Source organism: Melospiza melodia, chromosome 3 (genome assembly GCF_035770615.1).
Source record: "Melospiza melodia melodia isolate bMelMel2 chromosome 3, bMelMel2.pri, whole genome shotgun sequence".
Lineage (NCBI taxonomy): Eukaryota > Metazoa > Chordata > Aves > Passeriformes > Passerellidae > Melospiza > Melospiza melodia.
In genome coordinates this window covers 3,818,473-3,833,326 of record NC_086196.1, presented here as the reverse complement: position 1 = coordinate 3,833,326, position 14,854 = coordinate 3,818,473, and the positions used below count along the sequence as shown (strand labels likewise).

At 37.5% G+C, this 14,854-nt stretch overlaps 1 protein-coding gene across 1 annotated transcript in view; it reads left to right on the top strand.

Annotated features, from left to right (window-relative positions):
- TINAG (tubulointerstitial nephritis antigen) overlaps positions 1-13,522 on the top strand; it is a 38,994-nt gene extending 25,472 nt beyond the window's left edge. Inside the window, exons 9-11 of the mRNA XM_063150674.1 lie at positions 522-627; positions 11,558-11,603; positions 12,717-13,522. Of these exons, the coding sequence (XP_063006744.1) occupies positions 522-627; positions 11,558-11,603; positions 12,717-12,833 (269 nt within the window). The 3' untranslated portion in view covers positions 12,834-13,522. The remainder of the gene's footprint in view (positions 1-521; positions 628-11,557; positions 11,604-12,716) is intronic.
- The last annotated feature ends 1,332 nt before the right edge of the window (positions 13,523-14,854 follow it).

Sequence of the window (14,854 nt, the reverse complement as noted above, 5' to 3'; positions counted from 1 at the left end):
ACGATTTATATGCATACAAACAATTCAGTTTTCTTTAAGGAGAATACTGTGTATTTGATGAACTTTAAGTTTCAGAAAAAGGCATTTCACTCCACTATATTTCACAGGATATACATTTTCTGTTAAATGCTTTTCTTGAATATGGAGATGCTAGTCTTAATTGAGTAGTTTATATATGAACCTTGTGGAAATTAATTTTATTGAATTAGATTTCAAAATTTATGTAAGCCTTCACGAGGCAATATTTCCTCTTGGTGCATTGGAAGAAGTCAGTGAGAGGGAGTTTCCATGACAAGGAAAACTGACAAACTTGATAAGAGACCATAGAGAGAACTTTGTTGAAGTATTTCCATTGGTTCACTCAGAGCAGGATACTTCTGAGAAATTGATGCTATTAGTGGAATTGCAAAGTGCACTTAATGCAATCCCATGCACAACAAGAATTCCACTGGTAAAATGCAAGGAGCAAAGAATAACAGAGGTTATGTTTGCTGACTGTGATTTTTCCTACTGTTTTTCAGCTATAATGAAAGTGTATGAAGATTTTTTCCTTTACAAAGAGGGAATATATCGACACTCCCAGAAAGCAGGATCTAAATGGAAAACTCATTCAGTCAAACTCCTTGGGTGAGTAAAGCACATTCTTTTACCCTTTTTCTCTGCCAGTCATGAGTGTAATAAAATGTCAATGACCAGTCTGTAAACCAAAGATTTGACTGTCACAAATGGAACACTGCTAGCTCCCAGCATAGGACTGATGTTTCAGCTCATCAGCATAGGACTGATGTTTCATTTTTTCCTTGTCTATGAATTTTAGAGAGTATTGAAAAGAGGTGTAGACCCATCCTCTCTTAATCTACTCTTATATTTGTTCAAAACCATCAAACATAGTTTTTATAGAATAAACCATTTAGCCCCATATATATATATATATATATATATATAGTTAAAACCCACATACACGCACACATATATTAAAAATATATATACATGTACATGTACATATACATATACATATACCATATAAAAATACTTGGTTGGGTATTCACAAATATTCCAAGTTGTGAACAAAGTTGATATAATTTTCTTAAAATATGCTGCCAAAGAGAATGCAAATAGAAACATGAAAATTGACAGTGACCTCCCACTTAAATGGCATAGTTTACTGGCACAGCACTCTAGGCTTTCTGTGCCCTGAAAAGAAACCAAATGCTGCTGAGATGCTGCTGATTTTATTTGGAAAACTGCTTCAGAAGCATGTGTGTAGTGCACTAGTGGATTTCCTCTCAAATGTAGACCAGGCCACTATGTTAAGAAGACAAGCATCAAATAACGCATATGCTTGAATTACTGAACACACCACAAGGCTTCATTCTTTGCCCTGAAGGGAGTATGCAAGGATGAATTTTTATTAAATCAATGAGTGAATACACATAAAAATGACTGTAGAATCTCAAGAAAATATTTTATCAGTGGTCTAGAATATCATATAAGGAATAATTCCATGTGTGCTAGGAAAATTACTGAATTTTCAACAAGTACTTCAAGAACATAAAATTGCAAAATAAGGTTAATTTTGTGCTTGTGATCTTAGTGAAGACATCTTCATGAAGGGCATGGGAATGCCCTTCATGGCTGTGGAAACTGCTGCCTATAGATTACAAGAGTGTGCTTGACAGTGGCATAGAAGCAAAGAGATGCAGCAGGCTTACGCCAGATCATCTTTGATACTGCTGCAAAAAGTATTGACTCAGGCAAATAAAGGAAAAACTCCCAAACATATGATTATAGAGAATATTGAGCAGCAATGAAAAAGAGAAACTGAAATTTAGTGTAGAAAAATGGGGCACTAAAGTAGGAAAATATATTTATGGAGGACAGATGGTAAGTGTTGGTTTTTGTATCTGTATTTAAGGTAACAGCGGTGAGAAACCAATAACATTAGACAGTAAAATGTGCAGTGCAATTTGAATACTTTAGCTCTGGAATGAGCTGCTGTGAGGCTGAGTTCAGGTGCTGGGAGGGCTGTGAAGTACGCTTGGTGCAAGCATAGGGTGATGACAACTCCTCCCTAAGACAAGCTGCTCCACCGTTGTGCAGAATAACCTACCCAGATGAGTGATTCTGCAAGAATAGCACCAGGGGACAAAGCGATGGCGGAGGAGGGAGAGAGGAGGAGATAACTAAGGTGCCAACCATGTGTACCAACCATCTGAAGCTCAGCAGGGGAAAGTGCCAGATTCTGCACCTGAGATGGGGCAACCCTGGATGTACAGACAGACTGGGAAATGAGATGCTGGAAAGCAGTGCCACAGAAAAGCACCTGATTGAAAGTTGAATATGACTGAGCAGTGCCCTGGCCAGGAAGGCCAATCCTGGGGGTTATCAGGCCCAGCATTGCCAGCCAGGCAAGGGAGGGGATTGTCTCTCTCTGCTCTGAACTGGCGCAGCCTCACTTCAAGTGCTGGGGGCAATTTTGGGCACTGCAATAAAAGAAAGTTATTAAACTATTAGAGGGCAACAAAGACGGTGAAGGGCCTTGAGAAGAGGCTGTATGAGGAGCAGCTGAGGGCACTGGGTCTGTTCAGCCTGGAGGAGACTGAGGGGAGGCCTCACTGCAATCACAGCTCCTTGTGAGGGGAGGGAGGGGCAGGCACCGATCTCTGCTCTGTGGGGACAGTGACAGGAGCTGAGGGAATGGCCTGAAGCTGTGCCAGGGAGGTTTATGTGGGATATTAAAAAGAGATTCTTCACCCAGAGGGTGGGTGGGCACTGGAACAGCTGTGCAGTGGTCACAGCACAGCCTGATAGAGTTCAAGAAGCCTTTGGACAATGCTCTCGGGTACATGGTGTGACTCTTGGGGTGTCCTGTGCAGGGCCAGGAGTTGGACTCAATGATCCTTGTGGGTCCCTTGCTAGTCAGGATATTCTACGATTCTGTATTTCCGTGCTGAAGTGGATGCTGATTTAAATGGGAACTGACAGGCTGTGAAAAGAAAATATAGCAACCCTTAGGCAAGGGACCACTGTAAGCAAAATCTGAACACCTTGGCTGAGACACAGGACTGTGTTGAATGGTCACTGGTGAACACTGAGAAGGAGGAAAGACAAGTGATCTGATGTACTGAAAAAGAACTTAAGTGAAGGAAAAAGAAGAAAACTGAAGATGATATTATATATGAAATCCCAGACTTGTTCAGACTTTAATATGGGGGAATGCATTTTCTTACTAACTCATTTATTTAATTTGAATATTCCTGAAGTATCCAATGGATCCAACAGTATAAAGATTTACCAATCCTGAAATTGTCTAAGGCACAAATGTTGAAACCTCCAAGGTTGTGCCATATAAAATACTTGCAGACCTGTTTAACTGTAAAAATTGAATTAGATCTTAAAAAGTTGGAGGCTGATGGAGCCTTAAGCTAGGTGCTTCTAGCAATAATAAATCCAGCCATAAAATGTGATTCTGCATCATGAACTTTAAACCACTTCATTGTATAGATTTTAATGTCTTCGGGATTAAGCCATCACTTTTTAATATAATTTATTAGTTTCAATGAATTTGAATGCAAAATATGTGTTGTGGGTGTAAGTTCTTTGTCATTCATATATAGCTTGGAAGCAAAAGAAAATGTTGACTCCTTGACCTCAATAAAAAACTCATGGGAATCTCATCATAGTTGTACTTCAGATAAAAATACTGATGAATATTTGCATTTTGCTTAGCTGAGATGGCTCCTAGGGAGACAAAAAGGAGCAGAGACATGCTGATAGATAGGATAAAATGTGCAGTTTTTTGTGGGCTGAGGTTTATGGTAGGCTTATTTTTATTTATAATCCCTTCCATAAAAGACATTCAATGCTTGTAAAAGCCAGCCATAATAATGACAGACCTTATTAAGCTGATATTTGTAATATCTCAGAAACATTTTTGAAAATGCCTTAAATTGCTCATGAATTGTGCAACATATAAGGCGATGGAGTGATAAAATGCAAAAACATTTTGGTGGCGCTTGCAAGAGCTATTGTACAAAACCAGAAATGTACATACAAACTGCTCAATTGATCATTGGACCAGAAGGATTTTAAATGTTTAGACTGGCTTCCCTTGTTCTGCAAAGGGGAAATTGCAAGTTATTTTCTATCAAAGGTTTATTTAGAAAACCAGCTGTGACAAGACTGGGAGTCTATCTCCCAGTGCAGTACTGTGAGGTACTGTGGGATCTCGGGCTCAGGGAGAGAATATGAAAAGACAGAATAGCATGGAAGGAAGAAAGAAAAGTGTGGAAGAGCCAGGTGGGGGCTGTTGTGGGTAGCAGAGTGTTTGGGTTTGGTCAGTCTGTCTAGTGAAATAGGGCTTTCAGTAATCTGAAGGCAGGATGGACTGACCCACTGATACTGGAAGAGAGCAGGATCTCTCAGGCAGTTTCTGTGTCTATTCTAGACACAGGGATTTAAGCAGAAAAAGTGAGTAATGGAGACTGGGATACATAACAGCGAAGTTTTGACGTAGTAAAGTTAAACTCCTATGCCTCTGCATGTTTCCTTTATCTTTCATAGATATTCATCTGCTCTAGCTCAATTATCTAAAGGTGAGCTGAATTTGTTGGATCTGATTTCTCCTTTTAGACTATAATAAAAACTGTGGGATAACATCACACTTAAATAACTAAAATGAAAAATTCTAGGTTAGATTACAGAAATCCCACATGGAATGACACCTTAAAGCTGCTTAAAACCAAAATGACTGGTGCATAATATTATAGTAAGGCAGTATTTTCAGAATCATGCATATGTATGTGTGCATGTCCATACATGCATTCATGGATCCATACATCCACAATTACAGCTCTTAATGACACCAGAATGAAAATCAGTTAAAGAGCCACCCACCAAAGCTTTTCCATGGGTAGGGCAGGATGACTACAGCCAAACCCACCTCCCTGCCCCAGCCTCAACACACTCCTGCTCACCTTGGCACCTTCATTTTGCCTCTCTTTGTTCTTGAGCTAGTTTTGTGTTCAATAAACCCCCTGATCTCAAGCTGCACCAAGGGAGATCCAGGCTAGAATTAAGGAGGAAGTTTTTCAGAGAAAGAGTGGTCAAATACTGGAATCATCTACCCAGGGAGGTTGTGGAGTCACCATCCTTCGATGTGTTCAAAAAAAGACTGGATGTGGCACTTGCTGCCATGATCTAGTTGAGGTGTTAGAACATGGGTTGGACTCAATGATCTTAAAGGTCTCTTCCAACCCAGAAATTCTGTGATTCTGTGATTCTGTGAAAACTGAAAAGGGCAAGTGGGACTAAAAAGGACAAACTATTAGTTTGGTAATTTTCATTTTTCATTGGCATGCTCCTATTTAAAGAAGATTGATGGCTGAAAAATGACATACAAAACTGTCAATTTTATCTCAAGGTCTCTTAATAAAAAAAGACTAAATTCACATCAAAGATGAACTTGATGGTAGATTTCTTTCAGATCTGTACATTTAAGCTAGGATTTCTGATCAAACCTGTCATATTTGTTCTCCACCAGATTCTCTGCAATTTTTGTTGTTGTTGTTGTTGGTTGGTTGGCTGGGTTTTTTAAATTTTATTTTCTCTTCTTTCTAGTCTTCTGGTTTTCTTAGTTCCATCTAGGAAAAGAAATGCAATGTCTATAGGAAAAGTAAACCTGGGGCAGATTTGTTGGTATAAAATGTCATAGTCTGGTAAGGAAAGTACAGCTCAGTCAAGGAAGTACATTGGATGGATTAGCTGTGGTTCTAGTTCAAACAAATACTTTTCAAAGTTAGTGAAGTAAAGTACTCATCCTGAATGTTTGCAGCTTGTTCAGAAAAATCTGTCAGACTTTTATTTCTGAACCCCTTTAGTATCAGTGCCAAGCTACGATATATGATCCATACCTCACTGAAAAGCTGCAACTGCTGAAGCCATGACACTGAAATATCCAGGCAGGTCTCAAAAGCCCATGCCTTTGGCTGCAATTAAATCTATGTACTATCACTTCAAGGCTTGGAGGAAGCAAACAAATGTTATTAAAAACCTTGATAATCTTTCATGAACAAGATAGATTTTCAACGCTTGGAAGGAGCTCAGAATGACAAAAGGCTTTAATAAGAGGACACTGAAATGTACATTAGCTGGAAACACATTTCCCCTCTATTTTAATTAGCAATTCACTGAAAGATTCAAATGGAATAATGCAGCAGATTAAGTGGCTTGGCCAGCTTCTAAACTGAAACTTCTATGCCCTGAAAAAACATTGGTTGAATGTTTAACACAAAAAGCCATACTAATGGAGATAAAATTGATATGTGAGGCAAAGAGCTTGTGGTTTAATGTTGAGGAGACAGCCAGATGGAGCAACAACATTCTGAGATTTAATACATAATTAAATGATTCACCTATCCAAAGTCCAAAGTCTTGACTACTGTTAGTGATATCTGGGGTTTTGGCTTTGGAGACTGTTTTTCTCTATATTTTTCTCTTAGTTGTCCTCACTCGATCTGACACCCAAAATAACTACAAACAAGTAACATCTTAAACATCCAGAGTCATAACCCAAACTGTTTTGTTCCTGAACAAAGAAACCTGGGCTTGAGTTCCCTTCTTCATTCATGGGGAAAAATAATTACTTTTTCACTGTCAGACAATCAACATCAGGTATTAAAGTTAAAAATTAAACAGCAACACTCAAACATTTTATAGCAAAGAGAAATACATGAGGAGATCATGGGGAAAAGATACAGTGTCTGATGATTCATGCAGTTAAATCCATGAGACTATCTCTCATACAATTCATTACAGTAGATCTGTGGCATCTGTGGGAGTGATTTAACTCTTGGCTCACTGGCTCAATTTGACTCACCTCTCATGTTGAAAAGTCTATGCAAAACTACAATTTCAAATTCCAGCGACCACTTTCTAAGAAGCTTTTTCTTGTGGTGAACATAAGTTAGTGACCCTAACCTTCTTATTTTTAATACAAGATTAAGAATTAAACATTTATCTAATTGAATAGATAAAATTGCTAATTTTTGAAGTGTACTAGGCTGTTGTGAACCAGCACTAAGAACAGGACATGACCCACAATAATTACAACTCCTTTCTCGGGTAGCATTATGATAGATATACAATCAAGTCCAGGAAGAAACTGAGATGAGAAGTTTTTGGACAGCATATATTTATGTCCAGCAAGCAGTTTAAATCCTTGGTTAATGCAAAGCATTGACTTCTACTAATAACAGCTAATCTGCAGAAATTAGCTTGAGATCTAAAACCTGCCATTCCTCTTTATTTTTAAGGCCATATTTGTTTTCTGTTCATACCTTCAGTCTTAAGGAGACATTTTGTATAACATTATTTAGCACAATCTCCAGAAATCTTCACTGTATTTGCTGTTAAGAGCATTTTACCTACAAAAGTGAGTGGAAGCACCCTTGAACCTAGTTTCTGTGACCTGCCAAAACACCATAGTTTTGAAGCCACTGCTGATAGCATTTTTCTTGTGTTAGGTTATATTTCCCATCTTTTAATATTTTATTTGTTGATTAATTTTCAGCTTACATTTTTTCCTGATAGCTTTCTTTATGGTTTCCTCGTGAAGTCCACCTAAATTTTAGTGGGGTAGTTTATTGCAAAACAAACTGGGAAATGTTAAAATAAAACACATTTCCAATGAAAAATTACAGCTGATGTATTTTTTTAGTAAAAAATCAGTGTGTTATGAACATGTTCTCTGTAATACTATTGAAACAGTCTCTGTATTCTAGTTCTTTACCTGTCAGGCAGAGTTGTATATTCAGGGCTTCCTCCTACAGAGTTAATGTCAAGGGAAAGTTTTTACTGAAAAGGACAGTTAAGGTGCTTCTGCTATATAAAATTGGACACAAAATTATGAAAATCATTTTATATGAGACCACAAGAACTCATCCACTTATCTGAAATAGCAACAAAATTCTTTTCACAGTCACTTGGAGCAGGTTTCCTTGGAGTAAATGGAAACACATTGCTTACTTTTTTTCCTGAAGGGGATTGAATGCAGTTTTGTGAAATTACTTTTTTTAATTTCAAGGTTATTTTTGATTGAAGATCATGATAGTTTCTTTTGGAAAAGCTAAGTGGAGTATATCTCACAGAATATTTTTGCCAGAGAGAAGAAAACTCCCTTTCAAAAGTAATTTTCAGTAATTGATAAACAGATCTTCTTAATGATTTCTTAAAAATCTCTTCTTTTTCTTCTAAATAAAACCAGGAAGTTTGGATATGAAATAGTGTCATGATTTAAGCCCAGCTGGAAACTAAGCAGTCACTCTCTCAACAACTTCTCTCTCCCCCCACACCCCAGTGGAATGGGGGATAAAATCGCAGTCAAACTTGTAGATTGAGATAAGATCAGTTTAATAATCAAAAGGAATGTCAAATACTATAATAATGGCAAGTGATAACAAAAAGGGAAAAAGAAGTGCTGTATGATGCAATTGCTGACCGACACCAGAACCCCCATCCTGAACCCAGATTGGACACGTTTCTGGTAACTTCCCCCAGTTTACATACTGGGCACGAGTTCTGTGGTGTGGAATATGCTTCTGGTCACTTCCAGCCACCTGTCCCAGTTTGGGTGCCTCCTAGTTTATTTTGCATTCCTCTTCACTGTTAAAGCATGAGACAAAAGGATAAAAAAGTCCTTACTTAGCAAAACCTGAAAAATCAGTGTGTTATCAACATCACCCTCATTCCAAATTCAAATCACAGTACTGTAACAAATACTGAGAGAAAAACCAAAACCCTCTATTCTAGTGGAAACCAGAACATAAGGTTGAAAGGGTTTCTAAAAAATACCAAAGGTAGGGACATTAGTGACCTAAAGCTTTGCAAAAATAACCCTGAGAAATTCCCTGTCTGTACAAGTCCAATAAGATCCAGCATCTCTTTGCTTTTAAAATGGCATTCATTGGGAGTAAATATCAAGCTGGAATAATCACAAAAGCAAACAAAAGAGTGTGATTAGGTTTTTTGGTAATCTTCCAGAAAATACAGTATTGTTCTCTAATGGATGCTGTCCAAGAACGTGTCACTTTCAAGAAGTCTCTGTCAATTCCACTGGGTAACCAATTCCACTGGGAGTTCAGTTACTCATGAAACTCCTCCAGGATTTTGCTTTTTTTTTTTTTTTTTTATTTTTTTTTTTATTTTTCTGAGCTGCTGCTCTGCAGGGAAGATGATCAGGAATGCTGTCTAGAGTTAGCTGGATGCAGCCATCACTACCTCCACTGTAGGGGATGTAGAAGGGGAGCAGTGGGGGGACCACCAAAACGTATCAGAGGAGTCTGTTCTATCTTCTCTTTACCCACCCTTTGCAGAGAAGACAACAAATACGTGCCCTGAGCCTTCTCTCCCGAGGGCTGTACAAAGCCAGCTCCCTCAGCCTCTCCTCATACATCATGTGCTCCAAACACCTCACTGGATTCCTGCTGGTCTCTTTCCAGCTTGTTTATGCCTTTCCTGTGCGGGAGAGCTCAGGACTGGGCACTGGACACAGTGGCAGTCCCAAAAAAAGGAAATCCATCACTTCTTCTGACCTGCTGGCTGCACTCTAGATTTTAATTTACTTTAATTTAGAGTATTTGATGAATACCCATAGGCATTGATTAATGAGAAAGCAGGTCTTCTTTCCAAACTGTAAATAAAATGCATATCTCAAGTGCTTATGTATCTATGATGATACAACCCTGGGAAAGTAAATTAATGGAAATGTTATAGTCAAGGATAAAAAAAAGTTTCCTTTTCTATCATGGCTTATAAGTCTTCTTTTATTTAGAAACATTTCTAAGAATCGATTAATTCCTGTCAATGTATGAAATTAGAAGTTGTCTCTTTTAGAAAATAACAAATGTTAGAAAAACATTTAATCACAGGAATGTGACCCTGTGGGATATCATCATACTCAAGCAAGCAGGAGAAATTATGTGTATGAAATGCAGGAGTACATGAATTTCAATTCAAGGCAATTTTCTGTCTTTGAGACTAATGTAAATATTGGATTTTCACATTACAGCTGATGTATATTTTTTAGTAAAATAGTAACGAGTAAAGAAGTAAATCTGAATCTGATATGAAATTCAAAAGCCTACAACATTTTTTAAAAAATTATGATCATGACAGATTGTATCCGAAATATTTGGCAAAGAAACAGTAATTATTGAAAATCCCTGAACATTCATGTGGTAATGAAAAGAAAATGCATCATGAGGCCTCTTTAAAAGAAAAATAATTGCATTCCAGGCTCATTATGGCAAATATTGCTTTTATGATTCCTTGAATTTAATCATCAGTAGCTACAATTTGTGCTTGCAAATGCAATCCACACTTCATCTCTCTGCTAGTCACCAATTTATCTTCCTTTCCCTTTTCCCTTTGGCTGAAAGCACAGGTATTCCATGTGAATGATGGTTCACTGTTAACCAAGGAGAGTTGATGTCACTGTTGCTGCTCAAACAAAAGGATGACAGAAAAATCCCATTTTCCCCATTCACAGCGTGGGATTTCTCATCATATTTTTGCTGGTTGCCTTTGAAAATGGCTGGAGCACTGCAAATACAGCTCAAAAAGGCAGCGTTGATGGGATATACACCAGTAAACACCCTGTCAATGGCATTTGATATACCCTAGGATTAACTTCACACTGGGGAAAACCATCTAAAAGTTCATATCTTTGGTTTTCTGTTTATCTGTGCCCTTTCATAGGCACCCAGGCATGATGAGCTGTGAATAGTAACTAGACAAGCATTCCTTGTAGAAATTAAAAACAAGACAGAGCTCTTTAAGGTCCAGCAGAAAACCCATGTGGACTTAACTACCTAAGGTGTGCAGTGCAATTCTTGCTCACTGAAATACATCCAGGTGATTGGGTTGGAACTTCCTCCCTGTGTATAAAGTGAGACCTAAAAATCAGAATACTAAGCAGTTCAGCTACAGCTATACCTCTGTGAAAATCCTATCACTTGGCAGGTGGGGAAAATTTCTTGTATGATTTCACAGATATTTCCACAAAAGTTAGCATGCCCTCAAAGATTTACAAAATCACCAACACCTCCCCCCTCAATGAAACAGATTAGGCTGTCAGCAGTCCAATTTAATCTGAGAAAAGCTAGGAATATTTTCAGTCCCAACCCACCAGCTATTTCTGTAAAGGTGCTGGATGAGACTTTTAACAAAAATGTGGCTAGGGATCTTCAGTTGATTTGAAGAAATATGCTCACAATAGTTTCAATATTCCTACACAGTTCAGTTCATCAGGCAAGCTCTCCAGAAGAGAGATTCTGTCAATGAAAACAGGTTTTTGCAATGAAAAACTAAAACTAGATTTGTGTTAACTTTTTGTAATAACTAATGGCAATTTGACTTGTGGTTAGCAAGTCAGCAGGCAACCTGACTTGAATCATCAGAGTTTGTTACTCAGGATTTGTTCTGACACTGATAATCATTACAGCTAATGCTTGTGTTTTCTTACTGCTTGTTTCATCAAAATACCATTCTTTTCTAAAAGGTGGGGAGCATTACCTGACAAAAATGGACAGAAACAGAAGTTTTGGGTAAGTGAATACTTGGGGCAGTGTTTTGAAGCAGGTGAAAAAAATATCTCAACAGCAGAGATAATCTAAAATCTACTTATTTACTCTCTCTGCATCGATTTTTTTCCTTCACCTTAAAGTGTCCTATGTAATTCTATTCCCTCTCTGGCAACTTTTATCATGCTGACCCTCAAACTATTGCATCACCTACCTCAATTTCAAAGCCTGCTTCATCCCACCTGTACCTGTGGTTTTTCCTACACTGCCTTTTCTGTTTCAAATCTTATTCAATTTTTCAAATGTTATTAAAATTTCTATGAAGAGTCTGTTCTTTTTGATGTCTGCAAATGAAAGTCAGTAAAATTAATCAATAGTAATTGTTAAAATATTTGGAAAAGACAAATTTTCTGTTTAAACAGTGTTGGAAATTGTTATCCAGCCATCAGAATAAGCCCCTCCAAACTAAAACCAATCAAACTAAGACAATTTCCTTTAAGCCATTTAGAATAAGTCAAATTTTATCACTTGGACTATGACTAACAGCTCATCCCATTATTCCTGTGTTCATCTGAAGGTACTTTGATGTTTACACAGCTGATGGCAGGGCTTGTGGGAGGTAGTTTCATTGATATCGAAGGCAAAACCAACTGAGACTACTGACACTTCATCAGAAAATAAGTTTCTTAATATGTCAATCAATAGCCTACCTGAAAAAAACGTCATTCTTTTAAACTCAGCTTTTATGTATCTATATATAAATATATCTTTGGTGCATCTCTGACAGATTAGTTGGAATTCTGACCATTGTTGTTTCAATAACCACTTTCAGCAGTAAATATATGAATATTCATGTAATGATTTCTGCTTCAATGTATCAAACTGTCTTGTAGAAATACTATTCCATTTTTACTAACCCTGATTTTGGAACTTAAATTTTGATCAAACTGAAAAAGGAACAAATTATTCGAAATCAAAAAAAGACAAACACTAATTCTCAGTGCACCCAATCTGAGAGACTCTGTTCCTTAAAGAGGAAGTTAACACAAATTATTAATTTTGCATTTTGCACTCTGCATTTTAAAATAATATTTTAAAATTAAAATAGATTTTTTTTTCTGTTTTGTTTACTTCTAGATTGCTGCAAATTCCTGGGGAAAATCCTGGGGAGAAAATGGTTATTTTAGGATTCTTCGTGGACAAAATGAGTGTGATATTGAGAAGCTGATTTTAGCTACTTTGGGACAGCCATAGTTTATCTGTACCATACTGTGCTTGATGTATCTATTCTTTCCATCGTTGTATATTGAGTCTTTATGGGGGAAAAAATGATGTCTTCTCTCTCAGTTACCTTTCTAATAGCCCTCATGAGGTCTTCCTGACTTGAACACGCTGCAGACATCACAGCACACCTGGATCTCACCAGGTACAAAAACCCCTTTAGACTAAAAGCATGTTACATCCAGGACTACTGAAAACCTTGATGTCTCACAGAGCAGGAAGCTCCCTCCTCATTGAACAATGCCTGAAGGAAATGGAGTTACCGTGTTAGTATTAATCTCTTTACAATATATATATCCTGACCAGAAATTATTTCAGAAATATTAGGTGCTCTTCCAAAGAAAATTGGCTCAGACAGCTCATGGTTGTACTGGATAATAAATTCCAAAGAAATGTAAGCAATTCTGATCCTGTAGTTGAAGAATTCCTATCCACCTTTACTGAAAACTAAGTAGTTAAGTTGTATCTATGTATCAATATCTCATCCAGGAAATTAATTTTTTTTCTAGTAGATCCCACAAAGTTGATGCATTCAGTGTAATACAAAAATAGCTTGTAATGAAAGAGTGTGTTCCTGTTCCTGCTATCACAACCAAAATGGTACAATTTTAATAAAGTTTTAATTAAAATAAAATAAAGAAGAACATGTAATTTCTCCTCAATTCAGTCTAGACTAGACTAATTCCTGAACTGCTTGCCTTCCACTCCCTGTATAACCTGAGAACAAGAACGTGCCAACATTCCCACAAGTCTGTTGCAAACAGAAAAAGATGGAAAAGGTATTCTGGTGTTTGTCTCGACTGACATATTTGTAATTCAGGCTCAGTTCCTGGTGCTGGTCACCACGATCACTAGTGCAAATGAGGCACAGAGAACTCCTGATGCTTCCGTAGCTAATTCTGTCTGAAGAAGCAGCTTTTTCACCCACATTCCCTCCTATGAGCATTGCTGCAAATCTTGACAAGTTTGAGGACTGTTTTGCTTATTTGCTAATTAAAATATCAATATTGAAACTATTGGCATAAGAAGAAATTAAATAATTTCTAACCCTTTCTGTTTCAATTAATCCAAAGGCCAAATGCCAACTAGAATAAAATTATCTATGAAAGAAACCATGGCACGTTAACTAAGTAGGGGGAAAGAGCTGCCCTGAAATATCAGTGAACAAAAAACTTTCAGGTGCACTTTCAGCGTGTTTAATAATGCTTATTCTTTCTAGAATAAGAACCTGTTTTCTAATGCCATCAGCAAATTCATTCAAGAATTTTTCATGGCAATGGTATATGACAAGTGCCCATGCCTCTGAAATAACCTCTCTTAACCTAAAGCCGAGTGACAATTTATGCTGCATCACTTAAAGAAAGACATTTGTTAAAATATCATTACCATACTGCAGCACAATAAGCCTTCTGTGGCCTTTAGTGTCATATAGTAAACTGAATTTAGACACAAAAAAAACTTTACCATTTGAAATTTGTAGCAAATTGTAACACAAGCAATTTTAGAAGCTCTAAATGCTGTGAGAGAAATAACTCTTTTAGTTTTAGTGAGCTAAGCCAGTACTTGAGAGAAAAATATACTGAATCATCTGCACAGCTATTTCCCAACCTCTTGGTATGTATTGATCCCATAAATGTCAAGATTTCAGAAGAGTATAATTTAACTTTGAAGTGAATGACACTGTAAAAATATGTTCAGTAAACTCTGGAGGGGATTACTTATTTCAACTTCAAATTGGTTTGCACGGCTGTGGCTTTTACTTTTGCCAGTGGCTGTTGCTGCTCCTGATTTCCTTATGAGACCCTCCTAAGATCTGCTCTGTGATGTTAAGCTCCTAATTCAAGGTAGTTGCTTTGTCCTGGATGCTCAGAGTGAGATTCCTCAAGGAGAGCTTCCCCTGGGCATGCTGAAATTCGGGAGGGTTCACAGCCTCAAGCTGGCAGCCAGCACTGGGACTCACAGGTGCAAAGATTTATGTGCAGCTTAGTGCAACA